This window comes from Talpa europaea (assembly GCF_964194135.1).
Source record: "Talpa europaea genome assembly, chromosome: 4".
NCBI classification, from domain to species: Eukaryota; Metazoa; Chordata; class Mammalia; order Eulipotyphla; family Talpidae; genus Talpa; species Talpa europaea.
The window spans coordinates 145,748,005-145,772,142 of record NC_140070.1 but is presented as its reverse complement, the minus strand read 5'-3'; the positions used below and the strand labels follow the sequence as shown (position 1 = coordinate 145,772,142).

The 24,138-nt window shown below is 68.4% G+C and overlaps 1 protein-coding gene across 3 annotated transcripts in view; it reads right to left on the bottom strand.

Moving 5' to 3' along the window:
• ABCG1 (ATP binding cassette subfamily G member 1) overlaps positions 1-23,512 on the bottom strand; it is a gene marked incomplete at both ends in the record, with an annotated part of 33,793 nt that extends 10,281 nt beyond the window's left edge. For all 3 annotated transcript variants that reach the window (XM_084232058.1, XM_084232059.1, XM_084232060.1), the window contains 3 exons: positions 1,086-1,203; positions 18,208-18,451; positions 23,471-23,512. In XM_084232058.1, the coding sequence (XP_084088184.1) occupies positions 1,086-1,203; positions 18,208-18,451; positions 23,471-23,512 (404 nt within the window). The remainder of the gene's footprint in view (positions 1-1,085; positions 1,204-18,207; positions 18,452-23,470) is intronic.
• Positions 23,513-24,138: the final 626 nt, after the last annotated feature.

Genomic DNA, 24,138 nt, shown 5'->3' with positions numbered 1-24,138 from the left:
ACAAGGATGGTCCTTCTCCACCAGGACGCAGTTTCTCTGCCCACAGAGGACGGAGGGGCAGCCACGCACCCACCCGCAGGCCCACTGTGCTGGCATCTCCTGCCTGGGGCTCCCTCCGCCTGGGGAGGGGTGGGCATGCTGCCAGGAGCCTCTTCTCCCAGCCCTGCCCCTACGTGCCCTACCCCACGCCCTACATGGCATCCACGGAGACCAGCGAGAGTGCATCTGTGTCCAGGGCCGTCCGGCTGGGGTCACGGGGCCACCATGCCCAGGGTCATGGGTGGCCCATCTTTCCTGCAGGGAGGCTGGGCTCGCGGGCTCGCTTTGGGGCCAGGGGAGCCAGCAGCCTCCAGGCCTCCATCTGTGGCCCCAGAGCAACAGGTGTCAGGCGTGCCCCCAAAGGGCCCTCCTGTGCCCCTCTTGTGATGTGGGGTGTGGGGTCTGGCTTTATGCTTCAGATGTGACTGCAACAGGCAGGATTTGTCATGCGAGATTTGGGAAAAAATCCTAAACTTGTACGTTAAGGAGAAATTCAGGAATTCTAAGGAAAGGGGTGACATTGTCTCTTTTTTGGCCATGGAGCGGCAGAGGCCCTGAACATTCTGCGTCCTGGTCCCTGACACGTGGTCGGGAACGCCTCAGGTAGGACATCAGCAACTGTGGCTTCCAAAGTCCAAACAATGACCGTGGCAGCGAAGCACGAGCCGGGCTCCCCTGTCTTCCCTACCCCCCCTTCCAGGGGTCCGTGCCACCCCCACCTTCCCATTCCGGAAGCCCTGAGGCTGGGTGGGCCGCTCGGCCCCGGGAGCTCTCCCCTGAGCACAATGTCCACTCTGCACGGTCCACCATCCACCCTGCACTGTCCAGCCTCCCCCGCCCACCCTCCCCATCCACAAGCCGGCGCGGCCCTTCACCTTGGTCAAGGTCACCCCCCCACAGCAGAGTGGTCTCCTTCGCCCTGCCCGGCCCGCAGGCCTCACTGCAGCTGCACTGAACTTAGGGCACGGCCGCCAGGCCGAGTGGCCCCAGGGCACCTGCTGCCACCCCAGAACCCCAGCGAGCCCCTCTCCCCATCCCATGCTCACCTGTATCCAGCCAGGATGTTCATGAGCGTGGACTTCCCAGCCCCCGAGGGCCCCATGATGGCCACCAGCTCCCCGCTGTTGAACTTCCCGGAAATCCCCTTCAGGAGGGTCTTGTACCCTGCAAAGAGCAGACCGCGCTGATTAACACCGACACGGGAGCCCTGGTGGACGACACAGGCCCCTGGGCCGAGGCCCGGGCCCACGCTGAGACCCCCAGCCCCGGTACCGGACGCCAGGTTCCGGGCAAGGAAAGGGCCTCATGGCGTGTTTACGCCGTGGCCACGTTCCGGCCGAGCGTCTGGGTCGTGAGGCAGTTACTGCAGGTGCGATGGCTCCAGAGCCCACGGGGCCCCTTCACACACCCCGCCGGGGCCGCTCTCACTGCCGAACAGGGTGCAGCGGGCGGGGCCAGGCTCCCCAGACAGCGGGAGCAGAGAACGGGGGGGCTGCGACCCGGGCCCCCGCCGCAGGCAGCTCCTGCCCCCCTGAACGGAACCACTTTGTTGATCTGTCATTGGTGTGACCGAGAATTAACAATATAAACTTTACCTTAAATGCTTACTTCGTCACTCAGCAATGTATTATTTACTAATTAAAAATAAAAGCGTATCATTTTGCCAAGAATCAAATTGTTTTGAAGTTTCTTCCCGCCTCCCCCGTGAAAGGAACAGCAGCACCTCCCAGCAGGGGGCCGTGCTGACGGCTGTTCCCAGCAGCCCATCAGAGGTGCTGGGGTGAGGGGGCAGCAGAGGTGGAGGCAGCTGGACTCACAGGCCAGACTCCCGGCTCCCGGCATCTTATTTCCTGAGGCTTCTCGGGACGTGCCCTTGGGGAGCAGAATCAGGCAGGTGCCCGACCCGGCTGCCCACGGCACCGAGGGCCCGGCCAGGAAGGAGCTGGTGGGTGGGGGCTCAGCGGATGCTTGTTCTGGGCCTGCTCCCCAATCCCTACAGCCCCAAAGTGGGGTGTTCACATGAGCGAGGCTGTCCAGGGGTTGGGGGTCCTCTCCCCGCCACCGCCTCCTTCACGGTGGGACCCTGGACGGCCGAGCTGTCGCCAGCACACCTGACATGGAGGGGAGCCCCTGGGGCCTTGTTTAATCAGCCAGAGAAGCGGAAGCCGGGGCAGGAAGCTCACGGTCCTGCCACCCGCCTCATTACCGGGGCCTCAGGAGGGCTGTGCCCTTCGTCCCGGGGGACAGGAGCAAACGGTGGGCAGCTGCGGGGGTGGGGCTGCAACAGGTCACGCTCGGCCCCGGCTTCCAGGGCACAGGTCTGCACGCAGCACAGGAGGACCGGGCCGGTGGGGGCAGGGACCCCGAAGGCCTGCGTGCACCAAGCCCCAGGCCGTGGCTCCTCGTGGGGATGCAGCTCTGTGGCTTGGGGCCCGGTGCCCTGGGCCAGGGGCCCCAGGGACACACATGACCTCACCCGGGAGCCCTAAATGTGGGCGCCTGCTCATTACTGGCCTCTTGGCGGCTCAGGCTGAGATCGGGGTTACTTGCGAGCAAACGCTCGTCAGCTGTTTCCTCTTGAAGACAGCTGGCTCCCCACCATCCGGGGAAGCTGGAGCCTGCGGGTGGGGCCTGAGGGGCCCTTGGGTGGGGTCTATCCTGCCCCAGAGAGTAACGCGGGCTAGGGGGAGCACACACAGGGCACGGGGCCCCCAGACGCCAGGATCAGACTGAGTGGGAGCTGGGGCCAGCGGGGCAGCGGGGCGGCCCGAGGTCCTGCCCTTTAGTCCACAGGCTGCAGCTGCAGGTCTGACGGTGACCGCAGTGCTGGACTGATGGGCAGCGCCCTGGTGACCTGAAAGCAGGGGCTCTGTCCCCGGGGAGGGCCAGGGGGCCCGAGAAGGGGCTAAGCCTCTCCAAAACAGCAAAATGCATTTGGGATGGAAGAAGCTTACCCAGGACCTGGGAGCAAGCCTAGCGGCCCCACTGTGTCCTCCACCTGGCCCCCCAGAGGCTGGGACGGGGCACAGCAGCCCAGGGTCAGGGGACTGTGCCCCCTGCCAAATGGCAGCCCCTGGGATCAGCTGATTCTTGCACAAAACGCGTTTCAGAAAGCCAACCAGAAGCGCAGCGCAGCTGTGACACCTCCCGGTGAGTGGGCGGTGCTCCAGAGACCTGCCCCTGCCTCACCATATGGACGTGCAGGAGATGTGTGCACACGCCATGCACATACACGGGGCATGTACACATCGCATGCACATGATCACATGTATACATGATGTATGTGCAACACTATTCACACACCGAGTGCACTCACCACGCACATCACATGTACACACCACATGCACGCATGTGCACATTCATGAGGACACACCCCAATCCTGAAGCCGCAGGTCCTCAGAACCCCCGCCCCAGCGCAGGTGCTGAGGATAGCCCTCCCCTGAGTGGTGAAGCGCTCACATCACTGCTTCCAGCTTTGCCGCCTCCTGCCATTCACATCTGGGAGAGCCCACGCGGTGCACCCTGTGCACACACGGCCCGCACCTGCGCTCACAGCACACGTTCCCGTCGGAGGGGCCCAGGAGGGGCAGCCTGGGCTGGAGCTGCCCACCCGCCGGGCCAGAGGTGGGCCCTGCAGCCCCAGCCGCGACTCCCTGACCGGCCTGGACTGGGGCAGAGCGGAGCCGCGGTCTTATCATGACGGAGCACAGGCGGCCCCGTCCTCTCGCGCTTCTGCAGGCGCCCTGGCCTCTGCTCAGCGATGCCTCCTCCGAGCTCTCCCTTTCCCCACTCCTGATGTAAGACGCCTTTAGGTCTTGTCGGTGATCCCGAGCGCACAGGCGAGGACTCACACAGTGAGCCGTCCCTCCTCCAGGTGTGACCATAGCACGCACATACCACACACACCATGAACACGTGTGCACACACATGTGTACATGCATCTATGTACACACCACTGCACACATCCCATGTACACACACCATACGCATCATATGGACGTGCAGCAGATGTGTGCACACGCCATGCACACTCTGTGCACACACACGGGTCATGCACACATCGCATGCACACAACCACATGCATACATGATGCGTGTGCAACACTATTCACACACCGCGTGCACTCACTACACACATCACATGTACACACCACACGCACGCGCGTGCACATTCATAAGGACACACCCCACTCCTGAGGCTGCGGGTCCTCAGAGCCCCCGGCCCAGCGCAGGCGCTGAAATGCAGATGGGAGCCGCTTACATCTGCCCGTCAGGCAGGGAGCGGCTTTTATCACCGGGGTATTTTTACACTTCTAAAAGCAGACCGGGTCTTTTCACAGCCTTCTAAACCTGGCCAGAACAAAGAAGAAAAAATTCTGATTATTTAAATTATGCCAGAAGCTCCAGGGGGGCACCGCCAGCCCCACGTGTCACGTCAGCCGCGCTGGGGACGCGCGCACCTGCTCGGCCCCCGGTCGTGACTGCTCCTGGGTGCTGCCTGGTGGGCGCCCCCCCACCCCGAGTCCAGCCCAGGCTGGCAGGGGCCGTGGTGGGAACGGACTGCCTCACCCTCCTCCTCTCCAAGAGTCACCCCACGACAGAGGACAGACGTCCCGGCCTCTACATCTGGACCCTTCCCTGTGATCCCCCACCTGCCTCATCCCCCACGCGCCCGGCCCGAGGCCCTTCTCACTGAGCCCCTGCTGTCCCAGCCGAGGCAGAGCCGCAGCCACTGGCTGAGCCTCTCCCCGTGGCCGCTGGCCTTGCAACACAGGCCGGGCTCGGGGACAGCGCGGAGGCAGCTCTGTCCACCTGTGACCTTGCCCTGCACCTGCAGACGCCCTGAGGACGCCCCGGTGGCCGGAGCCGGAGCCACTTGTCACGTCTCACTGCCTGTCCCCAAGCCAGCAAGAGCGCACCCTGCCCGCCTCCCCGCGGGCCTCTGGCTGGACGCGCCTGGCTCAGACCGCAGACTTGATTCCAGGCTGGCCGTTGCGTCCGGTTCCACACACGCACCCGCTCTCCAGGCAGCGGGCGCTCGGGCGGAGGGGCTGCCGTGCTGCGGCTGCTCCTTCTAGCCTCTCCACTCCGCGCCCGTTCCATGGGCCCCTGATGTTTGGCCTCCGCCTGTCCCTCCCTCCATCGGCCACCTGTGGCCCCACTGGCTGCCCGGTGTCTGCTGCGTCTGGCCAGGCAGACGCGCCCCCACTTCCCGCATGGAGCCAAGTGCTCTGAACAGCAGTGGGGAGGGGCCACGCCAGGAAACGCTGGCACGAGATGCCCCAGCTCCCAGGACCCCTCAGAGGCGCCCACAGGCCCCCAGGGGGCATTGTCCGCCAGGCTCCCGCCTCTCTTCAAAGCCCAGCTGTTCTGCAGACTCGGGACAGCAGTGCCAGGGGCCACCCAGAGATCTGAAACAAGCAACTTCCCTTTTGCACCCCTGGAACCGGTCTTAGTGCCGAGGGTGGCTCCCCCCTCCTCTCTGTGGGGTCCCGCTGGGGACAGATGTCAGCTGCCCTTGGGGCCCGCACATGGCCGCCTCTAAGGCCATCTGCAGGCGGCTCGTTAACTGGGTGAGAAGCCCGAGTTGGAGCTCTGCTGCCTGCCGAGCCGGCCTGGGTGGCCCTGCTGCCCCCGCGCTCCACGGCCACTCGCCCCGTCTGTCCCGAGGCCCGTCTTGGGCACCTAGCCTTGCAGACGGCACCGTGCCCTGGCCCCGCGCCTGCCCGTGAGCCGTCACCGCGCCCCTGTGACGCTCCTCGGGCCGACAGGGCAGGCATGTCCCCAGGGCCACCGCCCAGGCCCTGCCCTGAGAAGCCCCTGCGGGAGGCCCTCATGAAGGCCGGGCCTGCCTGTGGGCGCCAGAAGCTCCCAGGGGCGTGACAGTCCCTGTGCCCACGGACACCCCAGCAGCGGCCCCCCAGCAGGGCGGTGCCTGCAGCCTCCGCCTGTGTCCCCGGCAGGCCGAGGAGCAAAGCCCAGCAGGGCCACGGAGAGCTGGTGGCTGGGCGGGCAGGGAGGGAGGGAGGAAGGAAGCACCTGGGAAAGGGAGGGTCTCCCCAGGCGGCGGCACCGCGCCAGGAGGGGGCCCTGGCTTCCCAGCAGCTCTTGGACTGTGAGGAAGGCTGATCTCGGGGCGCACTTCCAAGTTGATGGCATCGGAGCCACCCTCCGTCGGGGTGCGAGTCAGTGCTCACGGCTCCGCGAGTGGTGGTGAGAGGGACGCCCTGTACCCACATGCACAGCAGAGGCCCGCCCGTGCCCGCCCGGGCCCTCGCTCCCTCCCTGCCGGGCGAGGCGGCCACATCACTGCCCTTGGGCCGGGTCACTGCTCCCACCCCAAGGTGACCCAGGGCCGGGGCTGGGGTGGCAGGGCCTGGCCGCCGCACCGGAGCCGCGGGTGCAGTGGCGGGAGCGGTCTGCCCGGGACGCTCCGCCGGAGGGAACACGCAGCTCTGCGTCTTCCCCCAGCTGGGCGGGGAAGCCGGGGCCTCGGGCCCCTGGACAGGCCTTGCAGGCGCCCTGTCCGTCCTCCTGGCTCTGGCCCACGGTGAGGCTGCCAGCACGAGGCAGGGCGGGGCAGGCGCCTTCGGGGTCCGACCGCTGCTTCTGAAATTCCTGCACGACGACCCCGTGGCTCGGAACCCCCACCTGGGAGGCGCGGAAGAGGCTCGAGTTCTCTACCCAAAACGCCGGGGACGGTGAGCCACCCGCCAGCGGCAGAGCCCGGCCCCCACTCCCCGCGGGGCCTCCCTCCGGCCCCCACAGAGGAACCGGCGGGTGGAGGGGTCCGGTGGAGGGGTCCGAGCAGGCAGAGCCACGCAGCTTCACTGGAGGCTTGAACGGGCTTTACGAACAGGAGGAAACCACCCCAGGGGCGACACTGCAGAGCAGGAAGCCCAGGCCCGAGGGCGCCCAACACCACGGCTCTGAGGTCAGAGGGATGAGGACAGGCCGCGCCCGGGCTGGGGGGCTTGAATCCCCGAGTCCAGGATTCCCGCCCTGATGGCCCAGCATGAGGCGTGCGCGCCCAGAGGAGCCCAGGGGCAGCCGGCTGTGCCCGGGGCCGTGAGGAGAGGGGCGGCCGGGCCATGTGGGCTCAGGGCCCTGCTCCGGGCCCAAGTTCTCTGTGCTCTAACTCAGGGGGGCTCAGCCCGGCCCGGGCAGCACCAGCGGCGGGCACTCAGGCCGGCATCCCGCCACACCCTGTGGGGACCCAGCACCCCGTCGGAGCCCCGCGGTCATCCCGGTGCCCTCAGGTCAGGGCCAGGCTCTAACTCATGCCACCCCAGCTTCTGGGGGCAGGAACAAGGGCAACCCCACCCCGGAGGGCCCTGCTCCCTCCCTGCTCCCCAGAGCAGAGGCCAGGGGTGTGGGGCAGAGACAGCAAAGGATCACCTGTCTCAGCCGCACCTGCCTGGAGGCCAGACACCCCGCTCTTGGGTGTGACAGCTCCTCCCACCACACAGCGTCACAAGGAGCCCCGACTTCCTAGGGAACCTCAAAGTCAAAACACAGCAGTAAAATCCGCACATGCTTTGCTAATTTTGCTTAAAATAAAATGCCCCAGAGTCTCTTATCTGCGCCCACGTTTCTCACCAAGCTATCTTGTGCGCACCCTCGACCGCAGGCAGGCCAGGAACAGGGACGCCAGCACCCGGGGGCTCTCCGCACCCCGGGGAGCTCTTTATGATACAAAATCACGAGGGGCTGTGGATGTTTCAGCGGCCGGGACACGCCCCAGTGTGCGCCCTCCTGTTGGTGAGCTCGGGGGCTCAAGGGACGAAGGAGCACTTGGTGGCTCACACGCAGCCTGGCGTCTTAAGGCAGTCACCTTTGATGTCTGCAGAATGTTCCAGAGACCACCGGCTTATTCCCTGGCCGGCAGGTTGTCTGAGGGGCCCTTCCAGACCTCAGGCTCCCTGCCTCCCTCTGGGGGGGGTGTCTGCTGCGCTGACAAAGCAGCTGAACCCACCCTGATGGCCACGGGTGGTTCCGTCCAGCTCGGTGGGCAGGGAGCCGCCTCGCCCTCCACGTCCAGTCCTGGCCCCTCAGCGTGTCCCCAGCACTCCGGGCACCCTGGGCCACTCCAACCCACCGCCCCCTCTTCTTCCTGGCTTCCATGCAAGGTGACAATTGTCGCCTCATCACTTTCTTCCTCAGAGTGTCCCGACTCTGGGCCTAGGTCCGCCTCGCGTCCCTGCTGAAGGCTGAGCCGGCTGGGCCCCGGAGCCCTGTCCAGCTTGCTCCAGCCCCCTCCGCAGCCCCAGCTACCGCCCTGTGGGCTCCCCAGAGGCGGGCAGCGGGGCTTAGTGGGGGCAGGTCAGGAGACCCGGTTGGAGGCCACCACTACCGTATCAGAAGCAACAGAGAGCAAGAAGGTGGCGGCCCACAGAGTTCACCCACCTTAGCCTCCCGCTGGGACCAACTCAGAGTCTCTGCGGAGAGAGGGATGCATGTCTGTAAACGTCAGCCTGGTGTGTGCAGGCCCAAGCACCCCATTCCCCGCTGGGGAGTCACTGCCGTGCTGGGCCGGGGCTCCCAGATGCCAGTGGTGCAGCCTCAGTGCCCACCGTGGAACAGAGCCACGACGTGCACTCCGGGAGGGCCTCGCAGCCCCACTGCAGCCCCCTCGAGGGTGTAGTGCTGCTGGACCTTCACGCCAAGGGTGGAAATTTCCATCCGGTCACTCCAAAGGTGGATGCTCCGGCCTCAGCCATGGACACATGTCAGCCGGCAGCTGCGGGCTCCAAAGCTCCGGGGTTGCCAGGTCTCCACCTGCTGTCCAGGCTGGCATCTCTGACAGGTGGGGTTGTCAGTCCTAGGGGTGGCCATGTCCAGTCGCCAGAGGACAAGTGGCCGACTGTCTTCCTCACCAAGGCAGGGTCTCAGGGTTTCTGGGGAGAGGCCCCAGCCCTGTGCGGCCAGGGGAGGGGCTCGCTGCCCCAGTCACAACTTCCTCACTGCCCGTGGGGTGGGGAGCCGGGATTCCAGAGCAGGCGGCCTGACCCAGAATCCAGGCTCTTGCCGCCACCAAGACCCCGCCCGCCAGTCCTGGTGCTGCAGGTGTGGCCAGGGATTGCGCTGACCCATGGGAATGGCACCCAGCACCCTCCGCCCAGGTGCTACCCAGGGATGCTCACGCGCTGCTCTGCCAGGGAGGGCCAGCGCCATGTCCTCCAGCTGCCCCCGCTTCCTGCCCACTCGCCCACCTCTTTGGGGCAAGGGCATGTGTGTGTCACTGGGAGAGGCCCTGCCACTCCACTCAGGTGACCGCTGTCCAGGAACGGCCACTCTGAGCCAGGCACGGCAGTGGCAGGAGTCGGAGAGACGGACTCAGCCCTTGGAAGCTCAGAAGAAAACACTTCTCTGCCCACAACCATGGGTGGTGGGATCAGAGGAGCCCAGGAAGGGGGCTGCCCCCGAGGGGAGGGTGGGCGAGGCAGGAGGTCCCAGCAGAGGGAGTGGCCCAGGCAGGCCCAGCACACGCCCTTGGGAGCAGGCCCCCGGCTAGCCCAGGCAGAGCGGCTGCGGAGGGGGCTGGAGCAAGCTGGACAGGGCTCCGGGGCCCAGCCGGCTCAGCCCTCAGCAGGTACGCGAGGCGGACCTAGGCCGAGTCGGGACACTCTGAGGAAGAGAGAAAGCGATGAGGCGACAGTCGTCACCCTCGCGTGGAAGCCGGGAAGCAGAGGGGGCGGTGGGTTGGAGTGGCCCAGGGTGCCCGGAGCACTGGGGACACGCTGAGGGGCCAGGACTGGACGTGGAGGGCGAGGCGGCTCCCTGCCCACCGAGCTGGACGGAGCCCCCGCGGACAAGCTGACGTGCGGAGCTGGAGCAGGAGCCGCTCGCTACCCGGCTAGGCGAGGCCGAGGGGCTGCGGCCCTCAGCCCAGATCCGGAGTGGGCAGTCACGGACCCGCCCTCTCGCCCCCCACCCCCTGCAGGCTCCCACCCCTCAGGCGACAGAAAGCCAGGAGGGAAGCCACGTGGAAAGGTCCCCACCTCGGGCGCTTCCTGCTCTCCACCCTCAGCCGCGGGCCCAGAGGCAGCAGCGCCCACCTCGCTCAGGCAGGACAGGCCGCGCTGGCCGCTGGGGTGGGTCAGGAGCCCGCGGGTTGGGCGAAGCAGATGAATTAAGGTCCCTACACCCCTAAATGAAGCCCAAAGGGACGCGGCGGCTGTCTGGGGGTGCCCAGGAGGGCACGGCCGGCCCTGCGCCGCCACCCCAGCGGGGGAGCCCTGGCCCGGCTGCCGCGAGGCCGCCCCAGGGGCTGCAGAGCAGCGGGGAGCGCGGTCCCGCAGGCGGGCGGGTGTGACTCAGCAGGGCCTGCGGCTGCTGCGGGGTGACCCTGGATGCCCAGCAGCTGCGTCCTGGGGGACGCGGGGCTCCAAACACCCGGGGCCTGCTCCAGCCCCGCCTTTCCCGCCACCTCCCCCCCACCCCGCGCCTCCGCAGGGGCTGTGCGGAGCCCGAGTCGGAGTCAGGCTGGACAGCCCCTCCCGGCCCGGGCGGTGTCGGGGGCGCAGGCCGTGCAGGCCCCTCACCCCTGCGGACAGAGGAGCTGGGGGGCGGGGGGGCAGGGCCGCCCCCAGCGCGCTGGAGCGAGTCTTGGGTCGGATTAAGCAGCGGGAAAGGCCCCGCGCTCTCCGCGCCCGGGTGCGGGCCGGGGGGTGGGGTGGGGTGGGGTGGGGGGCTCGGGGTCCGCAGGCCGCCCGGGACCGCGCGGGGCGGGGGCGCCGCATCCTCCGCCGGGGTCACTCGCGGGCGCTGACCGCCAGTAACCCCGCGGCGCGGCCACTGCGCACGCGCGCCGCCCGCCCGTCGCCCCGCCCCGCCCCGCCCCGCCCCCGCGGGCACCTGCGCCGACGGCCCCGCCCCGCCCCCGGGCCCCGCCCCCGGGCCCCGCCCCCGGGCCCCGCCCCCGGGCCCCGCCCCCGGGCCCCGCCCCCCACAGCCCCGGGCCCCGCCCCCCCCACAGCCCGGGGCCGCAGCCGGAGCCCCCCGGGAGCCGCTCCTCCTGCGCCCCCCGCGGGAGCAGCGCGGGGAGGCGGGAGGCGCAGGTGTCGGGGACGCCCGCGGAGCGTGAGCCCCACACGCGGCGAGGCCCACACCGCCCGCCCCAGCCCACCGGGCACCCCAGGGGGCGCGCCCCACGGGAAGGGGGGGCCCTGCGCGCCCCGGCTGCGCGTCTGCCGGCGGGTGGTCCCCGGGGAGGCGCCCCACCCGCCTCGGAGAGGCTGGCCCGGGCCTGCGGTCCGGCCCAGTCTTCATCCCCCCCCCCCCCCCCCCCCGCGTCCCGCCCGGCCCCCCCACCCCCCTCCCCCCCTCCCCCCCTCCCCCGCACGCGGAGGGGCTGACCCGGCGGGCTCAACATTCCCCACAAAAGCGGGCGCGGAAGGGCCAGCCGTGAACCCCGCGCGCCCGCGGCGGGTCCCGCCCAGACCCCCCGAGGCCGCCCGCCGTCCGGCTCCGGGCCCCGCGCGGGGACTCCCGCACTCAGTGCGGCGCCTTCCCCCCTCGCTGAGCTCCTGTCAATGCCGAGGTGATGCTCCTCTGCCGGCCCGAAAGCAGGACCTGGGCCAGCCTGGGCCAACCTGCGCAGCTGCCACAGCCCGGGGCATGATCCCCCCAGGGGGCTGCCAGGTGGCCCAGCAACGGCTCCCGCCGCCCTGCGCTCCCCTCGGCAGTGGGTGTCAGTGGATCCGCCTGTTCTGCTCCCCGCTCTCTCTGGTGAATCCTCACACCCCCCCAGTCTGGCCTGCACCCCAGTTCTTATATGCATAAATAAATAAATCTTTAAAAAAAAAAACAAAACCGAAAAGCAGAACCTGGGCCCGCAGACGTTCGTTGCTCAAATTCAGCCTGCGGCCAGGCAGGTGCTTTTCCACAGACTCGGTCGTGCAAACCCAGGGGCCAGGGCTGGTGGCTGGAAGGCTCAGACAGCGCTGGCCACCGTGGCGGGGTGAGCAAGGACTGCTCCGGGCGGAGGGGGTCAGCCGCCCCGAGGCCCTCTGGGCTCCAGGATCCAGGCCCTAAATAGAGGCCTGGGCTGGACATAATCAGTCTTGCAGTCACGCCTGCACAGCTGGATGTGGGCACCAAGGCCACCGACCCCCCAGAGCACAAAGGTGGCTGCCGGAGGCACAGCTGGCAGAGCGAGAAGTGAGTGACGGCTGTGGTGAGAGGCAGCCCGGCGGGGTGCTGGCCGCTGTTCTGCACGTTGAAAACGCCTCTTTCTCTCAGAAGGAGCAGGGACACTGGCCTTAGGCACCTTGAATGCGCAGGGAAGCTTGGGGGCTTCAGCAGCCGGGTCGGACAGAGAACACCCCTCATCCCACGAACCCCTAGTCTGTGCAGGACAGCCTGTCCCCGGAGACCTGGTCTGCCCGCGTGGTTACCTTTGTCCTAAACAGGCTAACCTGTTGATTCTAGAGCTGAACTCAAGAAGACAGGTGCACGGTTACTAGACATTTCCCCTTCCAACTCATACAAAGGAAGCGGCTTCGTGTCTAGCAGAGCTGGATCATTATTTGGCCTGGGGGGATTGGACCCTGGTTGTCAGAGAGGACTGGAGAGCGTGAACTTTTCAAGCCACGGTGTTTGGAGTGGCCCGGGAGGCCGGAGGGGCCCACACCAGGGGTGGCAGCAAGCCCTCCAGAAGTGAAAGCGAGACTACCCGCGGCCGAGCACTCAGCAGAGACCAGGGACTGAAAAACAGAACTTTCTCAGAAGTGACAAAGTGCTAGTGAACATTTGCAAATAAGGAAACCGCCAGTTTACGCCAGTGACCCCACAGCGAAGCAAAGGAGCCCCCGGGCCACGGCCGGAGATCAGCCAGGCTGGGTCGGGGATCAGCGTGCTTCTGGGGGCCACACTCGAGAACCACAGGCCTCTGACTGCAGGTCCCGGGGTGACGGTCCGACTCCCCCGCAGTGGCCTGGAGAGGGGGGTGCGGGCTGGAGACTGCGTCTAGAGCCCGAGGAGCCGAAGTTCTCCCTTCAGACCGGGCCTTGACTGCGGCCTCTCCCACTCCCCTGCCTGCGTCTGCACCAGCATCTCCCCTCGTGGCCTCTTCTCAAGCCCGTCTCCGCCCCGTCAGGAGGAGGACCGGGGGCTGTTCTGGAGGGCCTCAACGCCGCCAAGGGGCCTGAGTGGGCAGCCTGCTGCCGCGAGCCTCCCTGGGCAGGCCCACGCGCTGAGCCCCCGAGAACAGACCCCGAGGGGGAAGAGAGGAGCCCAGTGTCAACATCCAGCCTCACGCAGGGAGCCCCGGGGCACCCTGGGCCAGGCCGCCGTAAAAGACCAGCCACGACCTCCAGCCGGACGGCGCTGGGTGCTGGGGTGCCCTCCTCTCCCCAAAGAAGGCCTCCCGGCACGAGCATTACAAGAAATACAAAGGGACTTGCTCCTTTAGGGGAATATCAGTTCCCTGGGGACCGGAGCCGCTCACCCCACTGCAAACCCAGAGCTGCCTGCCCGTCCCATCCTGCCCAAACGCCCGGTGGAGCGGGCACCCCGCACTTGGGTGGCATCCAGCCTGCCCTTGATGGAATTCCTGAAAGGGGGTTATTAATGGCACATTCCACTCACAGGAGCCAGCCTGTCTTCACAGGCCTGATGAAATAGTTGTAGAAATTAAGAGAAAGCAAACTTTAACTTGAGAAGGGCGTTCAGAGGCATTTCCATAGCTTAGAAGCAAACCGAGAAGGATAATCGGCCGTGTTGCTACCCGGAATGTTTAACTCCTTGTTATTTGGCAAGAACGGGGCTGGGACCGGGTTTCATAGCCGGAGGCCGTAGCCCAGCCCCTCGCCTGAGACGGCGGCCCAGCGGCCCAGCGGCCCAGCGGCAGGAAGGAGGCCGCCTAAGCTCCAGACGGTTTCTTCTGTTCTCGCCACGAACGTCCCCACCAGGACCCTTGAGAGGGGATTTGATGCCAGCCACGGGCCGAGTGAGGACGCAGGGAAAGAGGGGGCCGGTGGGACCCGGAGCCGGGCAGCCGCTGCGGAAAGTGATCTGGGTTCACCTTAGGACACTAGAGACGGAAGCGGACGGCCCGGCCACCCCGCTGCGTCCACCTGCAGGACAGGCGGTGTCTGCTCCCAAAGCCAGCGGCCCCTCCGCTCCCAGAAGCGCCACTCCCAGTGGCCGGCCGGGGAGTGGGCGCAGCCTCAGTGCCCGCAGGAGGACGGGCCGGGAAGAGGGGGGAAGAGGTCACTCCCTCGCTGCGGAGTGACCGGCCGTGAGGAAGGCGGAAATGCTTTCCAGCAAAGTGGACGGAGCTCGAGGGCGAAGCGCGGGGAGGCAAGCCGGAGACCGAGAGGGGTCGGGTACTTATCCAACGATGGCTTGACCAAGCAAACAGGGGTGAAACGACCCAAAACTGATGAAGGCAGGCAGCGCCCACGGCTGAGGGGCAGGGAGAAGGACCGGGTGGACACACGCGCGGCCAGCACCCCGCTGAGGGGCCGCCAGGGCCTCTGCAGGCCAGGAGCTCCCTTCCTGCGCCAAAGGGGTGGCCAGCGGCACTCGAGCAGACTGGGAGGGACATGGATGGCATGGGCCGTCCAGGCCTGGGGCGGCCGGGCAGTGGTGCCGAGGTGCAGGCACCCCCCGCCTCCCGCTCCTGCAGGGTCAGGTGCCCGCGAGGGCCTGCTCGGGCTCAGCCTCGAGTGGGAAGACCTGCGCATGGGGCAGGATGGGCTTGAGCCCCGCGGGGCTGGTTCCATGTTACTCTGGGGTTCCCTGGGGGGGCAGCATCTCCAGGGCACCCCGTGTGCTTACTGCACCCCTCACATCACACCCACTGCAGTGAAGAGACTACAGACCCCTGTGGGAGGGAGCTGGCAGAGCCAGAGCGGCCCCCGGCCCCCGGGAAGCTCCCCACCAACCGTGAGTGTCCGGAGCCATGTGCAGACTCGGCAGGGGCGGGGGAGCAGGGCAGCCCCGCCAGCGGCGGGGCATCCCCCGACACCGGGGTCTGTGTGACCCGCCCAGGTGCACACTGGCCCCGATCATCTGTCCTGTCAGCGGGCGCCGCGTGGGCGAGTCCTCAAGGGGAAGTAATTACTGTATCCGAAGCCGGAGACGCTCTCCTCGGGCCCGCGTCCTCCCGAGAGCAGCTCGGAGCACAATCATGTTCCCTACTAGGAATCTATTACGCGATCTCGCCTTCCCTCCGAAGACATCATTAATCACATGAAAATGTAACTGCAATTGAAAACACAAGATGTTTTGTCGACGCCGCAGTCAAGGCCTGGTGATTGTCAAGTGCAAGAATTTTCTGGAATCAGTCCTCAGAAAGGCTGGCCTGATCCATGGCCCTTCCCCGCGGGCCTTCCCTGTGTGGTCAGCGCCGAGCTTGCCGGCGTCTGCATCAATGTCCTGGCTCCCCGGGAGCTGGCCGCGGCCGTGTCCCTGTGCGGGCAGAGTCCCATGAGGCGCCAGGCTGCTGAGCCAGCGTTGGTTCTGGCCTCGAGCATGTGGCCTCTGCTCCTGGCTCCTGGTCCAGACCAGGCTGTGTGGACACTTTTGGGCTCTTAGCAGTGGGTGGCCTCTCCCCTCACGACGCTGCAGTGAGGGCAGCACGGAAAGCTGGACACTGTGCAGAGGCAGGAAGACTGATACGATGCGAGGAGAGAGAGAGCACAGGCCTCAGGGCCCGCCACATCACAGAGATGCCGCCAGACACAAGGGGAGGCTGGACGGGCGGCCCGGCTGGACCCCACCAACACCAGAGCTGAGACAGTGGCCAGTGCCGGGGGAAAGAGTGGGGAAGGCCAGAACCCATGGCGAGGATAAAGGGCAGCCCCTGAGCTGGGGGCTTGGCAGGGACAAGAAGGGGGGAGAGGCACCAGGTAGGATAGGGACCAGGTCCACAGGTGCCAGCCCGTAGGCCCTGGGCAGCCCCGATGCCCTAGTTCAGGCTTGGTCTTGCTTTCATTGCCCGTCCTGGTGGCAGCTCTTAGTTGGTTCCCAAGTTCTGAGCATGGATGGAGAGCTTAAGAGCCTGCTGGCAATGGGGGGGGGGGGGGGGGAGGGAGGCTGAAATGCACATCACAGCCGAACCCTCTCATTTGGAAAGGAAACTCCCATTCTCTGGCTGTGGCCTCCGGCCTGATGGGCAGGCAACGTGCCAGGAGCAGCAGAGAGGCCCTGTGAGCCCGGGCCCAGGAGGGGCACCTCCTCCCTGTGGCTAGGGGGCCCACAGGCCGTGTGCCAGGTGGGCACTGGGGCTGCCTAGGGCCTGTTGCCCTGGGCCCCGGGCTGCCTCCCCCGGCTCCCCTCTTGAGTGCGAGGGTGGACGAGTATTTCCCACCCTGAAGCGGGTGCCATCTCAATCCTGGACCGCAGGCGCCAAGAACAGGAGAAGACAGGGCCAGCGGAGCGCAGGGGCCGGACAGGGGCTGCTGCTGGGGGTGGGGGAGTCCCAGAGTCAGGCCGTGGAGGCTGAGGAACCAGGCAGGCTTCCTCTTCAGCGCCCGCATGTCTGACTCACAGGCCGGTCCCTCGGGGCTACTTCCTCCTCCTCCTCCCCCCGCAGAGCCCATGCGGGTTACTACAGGGCAAGTGTGTGTCAGGTAGCCGCCTGGGCTGGGCTTCCTGGAGGGCTGCTGGGAGTGGAGAGCAGTGCCGCCTGCTAGGAAACAGGCCGGCGCTGCCGGCCGCTTGGGGGACGTGAGCAGGGGCACCGGAGGCCACGGCCTGCTCCTCTCCCCTGCGGCACTGCCCGGCCCCTGCTCGCGGGCTCAAACCACCACCCCCGGATCCACACCCTCGCGTCCACCCTCGGAGCTGTCTGGGCGCGGGACCCGGTCAGGCCCGTCGACCATCGTTGCGGCCTTTGCACGGCGCAGGGGACGGACGGATGGACAGACAGACGGCGGCTCACGGCTTTGCCGTACTTTGTCTATAGAAAACCAAGCCGCGGTGTTTTCAGTAAATGCCTTCCCCGGCTGAGAAGGACGAGGCTGTCAGCGCCGGTTACTCCTCGGCTGACACTTCAAAAGGCTCAAACAAGTGGGCCCAAGCCCCAGTCTGCCCCCGAATTTCTTTCTCACACAGGCTGGCATGGCCTGGCACGGGTCAGGTAACGGGCTACCCAGGCAGCTGTGGGGGAGGGGCAGCACCTGCTCCGGGCTGCACAGACACACGCACAGACACAGGCGTGCAGGCACACACGCGCAGCCGCGCCCGCGGGGCCCCCTCCCCAGCCCAGGTGGAGCCAGGCTCGAGGGCGGCCCCAGGGCCCAGAGCGCCCTGCCCCGGCCTTCCGGGCTCAGCGTCCAGAGAACAGGAAGACAGAGGCGGGAGGAAAGGAAAACGCAAGAGCAGAAGTGGGTGCGGTAGGACGTCTTCAGAACGACCAGGCTCCAGCTCTTCCAAATGACGATGGAAACCCCGCCCGTCACTTTTCTGGTTCCAAACGCCTCAAAGACTTTCAAGGTGCTCTATGCGGGCCGCGGTTTCCCGGTGGCGCGTGACGTCGGATGGCCCGGCGGGCCCCAGCGGGTCCCCCGGCCGCCGGAAGGATGTTTGGCCACCACCCCCCGCACCGGGGAGCCGGGAGTGAGCTCCCGGGAAGAAGTGGGTCAGGCTGGAAAAAGAAACACCAGCCCAGGAGGCCCCGACGCTACACGCTGGAAACTGCGAGCCGGCAAAGCGAGGCCGCGGTCGCCACACAAACCCCAAATCCCCATCTCCGTCCCATGGCCGAGCCGCGGCCGCCCCGGTGCCCTCTCACGCCGCCGGCTCTTCTGCCATTGATTTCCATGGCTCGCTCGACAGCAGCTTATTTCCACGCCTGCCCCCGACACCACCCTCGAGGGGACTTTCAAAGATCAGTTTCCAGTGGCGGTCACTCCAGGTCACTCACCGGCGACCCTGGGCCACTTCCCACAGGGACACTGGGCACCTGCCTTCCATTTTCTGTGGAGACGTTACAAATTAGCCCCGTCTTGAAAGACTAACACAGACGGCATCCGGGGAGGCGGACCCCCAAGCGTACCCAGAAACCAGCCGGCGCCGTGGCACGCGGGCCTGGTCATCTCAGCCAGCCCGTTGGTTCCGGCGGCGAGCAGGGGGCGGAGGGCACACGGGCGGCGGGTGACAGCCTCCCCGCTCCCCGGCCCGGCTCCCCCGACCACCCGGCCTTTCCCGGCCCTCCCTACCTTTCTTCCTCCACCAGGGCCCTTCGGGGACGGAGTAGGAAAGGTCCTTGAATTCTATGTTCACCGCCGCCCTCCGGGGCAGGGAGGAGAAGCGCTGCGCCTCGGTGAGGCTGTTGTCCACCTTTTTCAGATGTCCCTTCAGCAGGTCGGTCTCGCTGGCCTCCATGCTGCCGGACACCACCTCGTCCACCGAGACGCACACGGACTTGGGCTCCGTCCCCGCTGCAGAGTAGCTGCTGGCGTTCTGGAAAGCGGAGAGAGACGCGCGGTTAGCAGCCGCCCGGGGAGGAGCGTGGCCCCGGCTGCTGGGCTCAGGGCCAAGGGCCACTCAGGGGACTCTGAAGCGGGGCCCCGCGGAGGCCGGAGCTGGCCTGGGCTGCCCTCCGCGCTAGCCTCCACCTCCTTCAACGCAAAAGAGGCTTCAGTGAACCCTGGATCCCGCCGGCCGCGGCCACGTGTGACTCATAAGCTCGAATCACAAAACGAATCTGCAAACCTTCAGCCTCAAAGGACGACCTGTCGGCCCCCATGAAAATGACAGACCTGTGTCTCGTCAGCAAAAATCCAGGAAAGGCGTGCGTGGCCCCAGAGAATGTGCAACGCAACTGACTGAACTCGCGGGCAGAGCACAGCAAACTCACCCTCAGACTCTGTGGAAAGCACACTTGTTACGAGGGGGAGCAGGGCGAGGACCAGGGACGAGGACAGACGGGGTCAGGCGTTGGCTTGGAGGCCGGGTGGGGGCTGAGGGAGGGTCGACAGGCACCCGAATGACCGACAGATGCACAGCGTACGACGGCCCCTGCACGCTCCCCGTGAGGCTGACAGCAGCCTCAGGAGCGGGGCTGCACCTCCTGACCCCGCTGCCTCTGGGGGAGCTAGGCTTGGCCTGACCCTTTCAGTTTCCCACACCCCAGCTCCCCTCGCTCACTGTGCCTTTACCAGAGATGTCGGAAAGGTGGATCGTTTTTCTCCATTGTACAAATGAGTAAACTGAGGCACAGGCCATTCAAGGCACTTGCTCTGAACCCCACAATAAAGGGGGGGCAGACAGAAGCCCAGAATTTGAGCCGTCAGAACACAGCGCTCGTGGCCTCCTGAGGGCACCTGGTGTTTTCCAGGGCCTTTTCTAGCTGTCTCTGGAGCCCACCACGCCCCCTGGTGCTGCTGGGCCTGGGGCGACGCCCCTCTGGGCGGTTGAAGGCGGTGCCCTCGCCGAGGGGCCTGGGTAACCATCTCTGGTCTCGCCGCCTGGGGACACGGTGTGTGGCTATGTGTCCGAGGAGGAGCCGAGTGTACTTGCGCTTTTCTTTGGATTCTTGGGTGTTTCTTTGAGTCAAAAGCCTTTGATCATTTCTGTCTCAAGTCAAAGATCCAAAGGAAACCAGAGAGTAGACGGACCCAACAGGCCCCGCCACCTGCCACTGCCACTCCGGCTCGCGCGTCCTCTCCCGTCTTGGCTGTTGAAGCTGGTGTTCCTCGTCGGGGACTTCGAGGGTCTCTCTAGCTTGGGGGTGTCCACACACACACACACACCCTCCCAGGCATCTCTCACCTCTGAACCCTTCACCAAATCAAAGCCTAGCCCACCCGCTGCACACAGTGTGGACACAGATGCACGAGTGGGTTGAGGCGGCCGCACTCACCAGCCTGCGCCGGCCAGGCTGGGGGCCGCTCGGAAGGCTCAGGTTCCTGACGTGGTCAGGAGGGTCATGCCAGCCTGACCCGGGCCCTGGGTGCTTGGTGTGAAGGAGCTGCTGCAGGGCGCACCCCTGCCTGGTGCCCGGCCCCTGCCTGGCCTTGGGGAGCAGGGGGGGCGCCAGCCCGGCCCCATGCCCTTGGCTTGGGCGCCTGAGAAGGAAAGTGCGCTTGGGCCCAGCACCAGAACAGGCACCAAGTGCTTGCCTCTTGTCCCCCCAAGCCTGCCCTTCGGGGTCACAGGCTGTCCTCTGATTCTGCAGGAGCTGGTAGCACGGTGCTGGCCCAGGGGCCACCCCCCCGGCCCCCCTGCTCAGCACTAAGACGAGCTAAACCTCTGCTTTGCAAACCACATCCAGGCTGAGGCACCAGGAGCCCCACTCGCGTGGCTCAGTGGGGTGGGGACAGCTGCCCATCCCCCGGCCACCCTCGACCGGCCTCCAGTGTTCCAGCTGCGAGAACCACCTGCACACCCCCCCTGCCATGTGGCCGTCACCTCGAGGCAGCCTGGGCGCAACCAGCACTCACAGAGGGGTGGGCAGTGAGACCCCCTCCACCGGCCACGGCAGAGGCCACACCTGTGTCCCCAGGCTTGGACGCCCCCCTCCGGACTAGAAACTATCTCCTCGTTGTCATTCATTCATTCACTCATTCACGCAGTGGTTCATTCAGACACGGAGCACCGGGCTCGGCTGCACACCGGTGGCTGGAGCTCAGCGAGCTCAGGCTCAAGTCTGGGACCTGGCAAGAGTGTGGGCATCGCCACAGGGCGAGGCCAGAGCTGGAGGCGGGACACGCGCAGCCAGCCAGGGCGGGGGCGCTGGCATCCAGTGCGTCTGAGGAAATAAAATGCCCCTGATCTCTGGAGGTGAGGTGGGGCGTCCCTGCCAGGCTCCTGCCAGGGGACAGTCTGGAAAGCTCAGAGAGAACCATCGGCCATGGGAGGGAAGTCCAGGGGCTCAGGCCTGACCGGGGCAGGAGCAAAGGGGGCGTCTGGAGCGGGCACTGGAACCTGGTTGAGAGGTCTTTGGGGAGCCAGCGAAGGCCAGAGCCACCGCTGGGACCCTGTCCTGCTGCCACGTGGGCGAATGCGGGGAAGGAGTCGAGGGTCCAGCCAGCGGCACAGCGCTGGGGCCCAAGTGATTTGGCGGGGGGGAGCGAGAGCAGAGGCAGCGTGGAGAGCTTACTATTTGGTTGTACACAGGCCGCCCCCCCCCCCCCGGAGGTGAGTGCTAGAAACAATAGCGACAATTGATGTGGCTGCTGCACAATGTGCCCCAAACTCCAGGCTGCGGGTTTGCATCACCCTCGCAGGGGCACTGCCACCCCAGCTCCTCACTGTGGAGGGGGATCCACAGCACAGAGGGCGTGGGCCCTAGTGGGGCCGGAACCCCAGCCCAGCAGTGTCCCCACTCGACTGTTCGTGGCTGTCTAGGGCGCGCTGGAGGCGACCTGGGTCAGCCCAGCCCTGTCCTTTCCAGGGAAAACGACCACACAGCCCACCCCGGCAGAGCAGCGGCAGGGCACACACCTTCCTCCCCTGTGCTCCGAGGGGAGCAGCGCCCCCCACCCCGTGACTGAAGCCACCTGGCGAGGCGGGAGGCAGCGCCTGCCACTGGAAATAGACCAGCTCTCTGGAACAGCCTCAGATGGGACCCGCGGCGATGTGGGTTACAGCTCCTGGCCCGGCCTCCCGGCTCATTAAAAATAAAACAAATAGGTGCCCGCCCCTCTCCTCCCGGCCCCTGCAGGTCCCTCTCACCGGGCACTGCCCCCCCAGCTCGCAACCGCTGCTGCCGAGTACACTAAATCGGTCCACCTGGGGGTGCGGGGTGCCAGGCTGCCCCCCAGGGCTCCCGCTGCCTGTTTGCTGGAGGGTTTTCTGCGGGGCTGGTTTGAATGCTGGCAAAGGGAGATGCCCGCTTAGCCGGGAGGGGCTCTGCAGTCGCACCCGCCCGGCCGCGGGCAGTGGAGGCAGGAGCCCTCGCCCCGCGCCAGGGACGTCAGGCCAGAGGAGGGCAGGACGGCTTCACGTCCCCGGGTCACCGCGGCCGCCTCGGTGCCCGCCCAGGGCGCTGGGCCGGTGCCCCCTCCGGGAGCCCTGGGCATCCCGGCACCTAAGGGAGAAGGGTGCTGAGGAGCCTCCTCCAGGGCCCTGCCCCGGGGGTGCCCGGAGTCCTGCCCCACGCTGGGCCGAGGGCGGGTGCCAAGAGCCCTCACAGCCCGGGGCGCGGGGTGCGGCGGGCACCGGCCTCTCAGAGGCCCGTGGACAGGTCGGGACAGAACTTGTCACAAGCAGCCCAAGGGGCGAGGCTTTCTGGGGCGAGCGCGACTCCCCAGCCGAACGGCGCCCCCAAGGCCCGGCCCGGGCGCCGCAAGCCGAGGCTGGCATCGAGGGGCCCCGCCCGCCCGCGCGCCCGGGCGCCAGTGCCCGCAGGCGCGTCCCGGCGACCTCCCCGCGCCCCGGCACAGGCGCGGCCGGCGAGGCCAGGAGGACGCGCGGCCCGAGCGGGGCAGCGGCCGCCCGGTGCCCAGGACGCGATGCGGGGGGGCGGGCGCCGGCCGCGGGGCCCGGGGGGGGGGTCGGGGGAGGGGGTCCGGGCCGGGGCGCCCCGGCGGTGGGCGGTGGGCCCCGCGCGGTCCTCGCACAAGGCGCGCCGGGCCGGGCCGGGCCGGGAGGCGGAGCGTGCGCGCCGCGCCGGGGTAACTGCCGGTCACGCCGCGGGGCGGGGGCGGGCGCGGGCGCGGGGGGGAGAGCGGGGCGGGGGGCGGCCGGGCCGCGGGCGGGACTCGCGGACCCCCGGGCCGGCCGGGCGGGCGGGGGCGCCGACCCCGAGGGGCCGCAGCGCAGGGCGGGCGGGGGGGGGGGCGCGGGGGTGCGCAGCGGCCCCGGGGCCGCGGTCCTGCCCGCGGGACAGTCCCGGGGTGTCGCCGAGCGCCCGCGCCGGGAGCAGGACGCGCCTGCCCGCCCGGGGGGCCCGAGGGGCGCCGGCTCGCCCCCCGCCCGGCCCCACCCCGCGGGCCCGGGAGGGCCGCCCCGGGGAGCGCGGGCGTCGGTGCGGGCTCGCGGGGCGCAGACACCGCTTTTGTCCCCCCAGACCGTGCCCGCAGCTCCGGGGGGCGGCGCGCGGCGTGCGGGCGCCCGGGACGGACCCCGCTGGGGCCGCCTCCCCCCCCCCCCGCCCCCGGCGGCTCCGCAGCGGCCGCGCGTCTCGGGTCCCCGAGCGGGGGAGGCCGCCCGAGCCCGCCCGCCCGGCCCCGAGCACCCCGCGGCCCCAGCACCCCGCGGCCCCAGCACCCCGCGGCCCCAGCACCCCGCGGCCCCGAGCACCCCGCGGCCCCAGCACCCCGCGGCCCCGAGCACCCCGCGGCCCCAGCACCCCGCGGCCCCAGCACCCCGCGGCCCCAGCACCCCGCGGCCCCAGCACCCCGCGGCCCCAGCAGCCGGCGGGCCCGGGCGGGCGGGAGGCGGCGCCGGCCTCTGCGCGCCGGGCGAGGTGCGGGTCTGCGCGTCCCCGCGCGCCCCGGAGGCGCCCCGCGCGGAGCGGAGGCCGCGCGCACTCACCATGGCGGTGCCGACCGAGAAGGCCGCCATCAGACAGGCCATGCCCCGGGGCCGAGGCGGCGGGACCGGGCGGCGGGACCGGGCTGCGCTCGCTCCTGCCGGGGCCGCTGCGCCCTCGCCGCCTCCTGCCCGCAGCCGGCGCCCCGCCCGCCGCGCCCCGCCCCTGCCCGGCCCTGCCCGGCGATTGGGCGGCGCGCGGCGCGGGCGGCCGGAGGCGCGCGTGCTCTTGTTTTGCTCCGCGGGGCGCTCGCCCCTCCGGGCCCCGCGCCCCGCGCCCCGCGCCCCGCGCCCCGGCTCCTGCGCCCGCGGGCGCGCGACCCCGCACCCCCAGGGCGCGAGCCGGACGGCCGGGGCCAGCGCCGCGCTTGGGCCCGCGCGGGCGCCCCGCAGACCTTGGGCCTGGGCCGCGGCCGCCAGGCCTGGGATCCCGCGCGGGGGCCGGGAGCGGGGCCCGGGGCCGCCCGAGACACACCGGGCGCGTCTCCAGTCCAGTGCTCGGCACCCCTGCCGGCGGGAGCGCGAGGGCTCCAGGAGGCCGCACGGGGACCCCCGCGGTGCCCGGCTCAGGGGCGGCGCCGAGCTGCGGGCAGGAGCCGGGCCTGTGCCGCGCCACCCCGCCCAGCGCCGAGCGAGCTGGCCTCGTGTCCGAGCCCGCCGAGCTGGGGCCC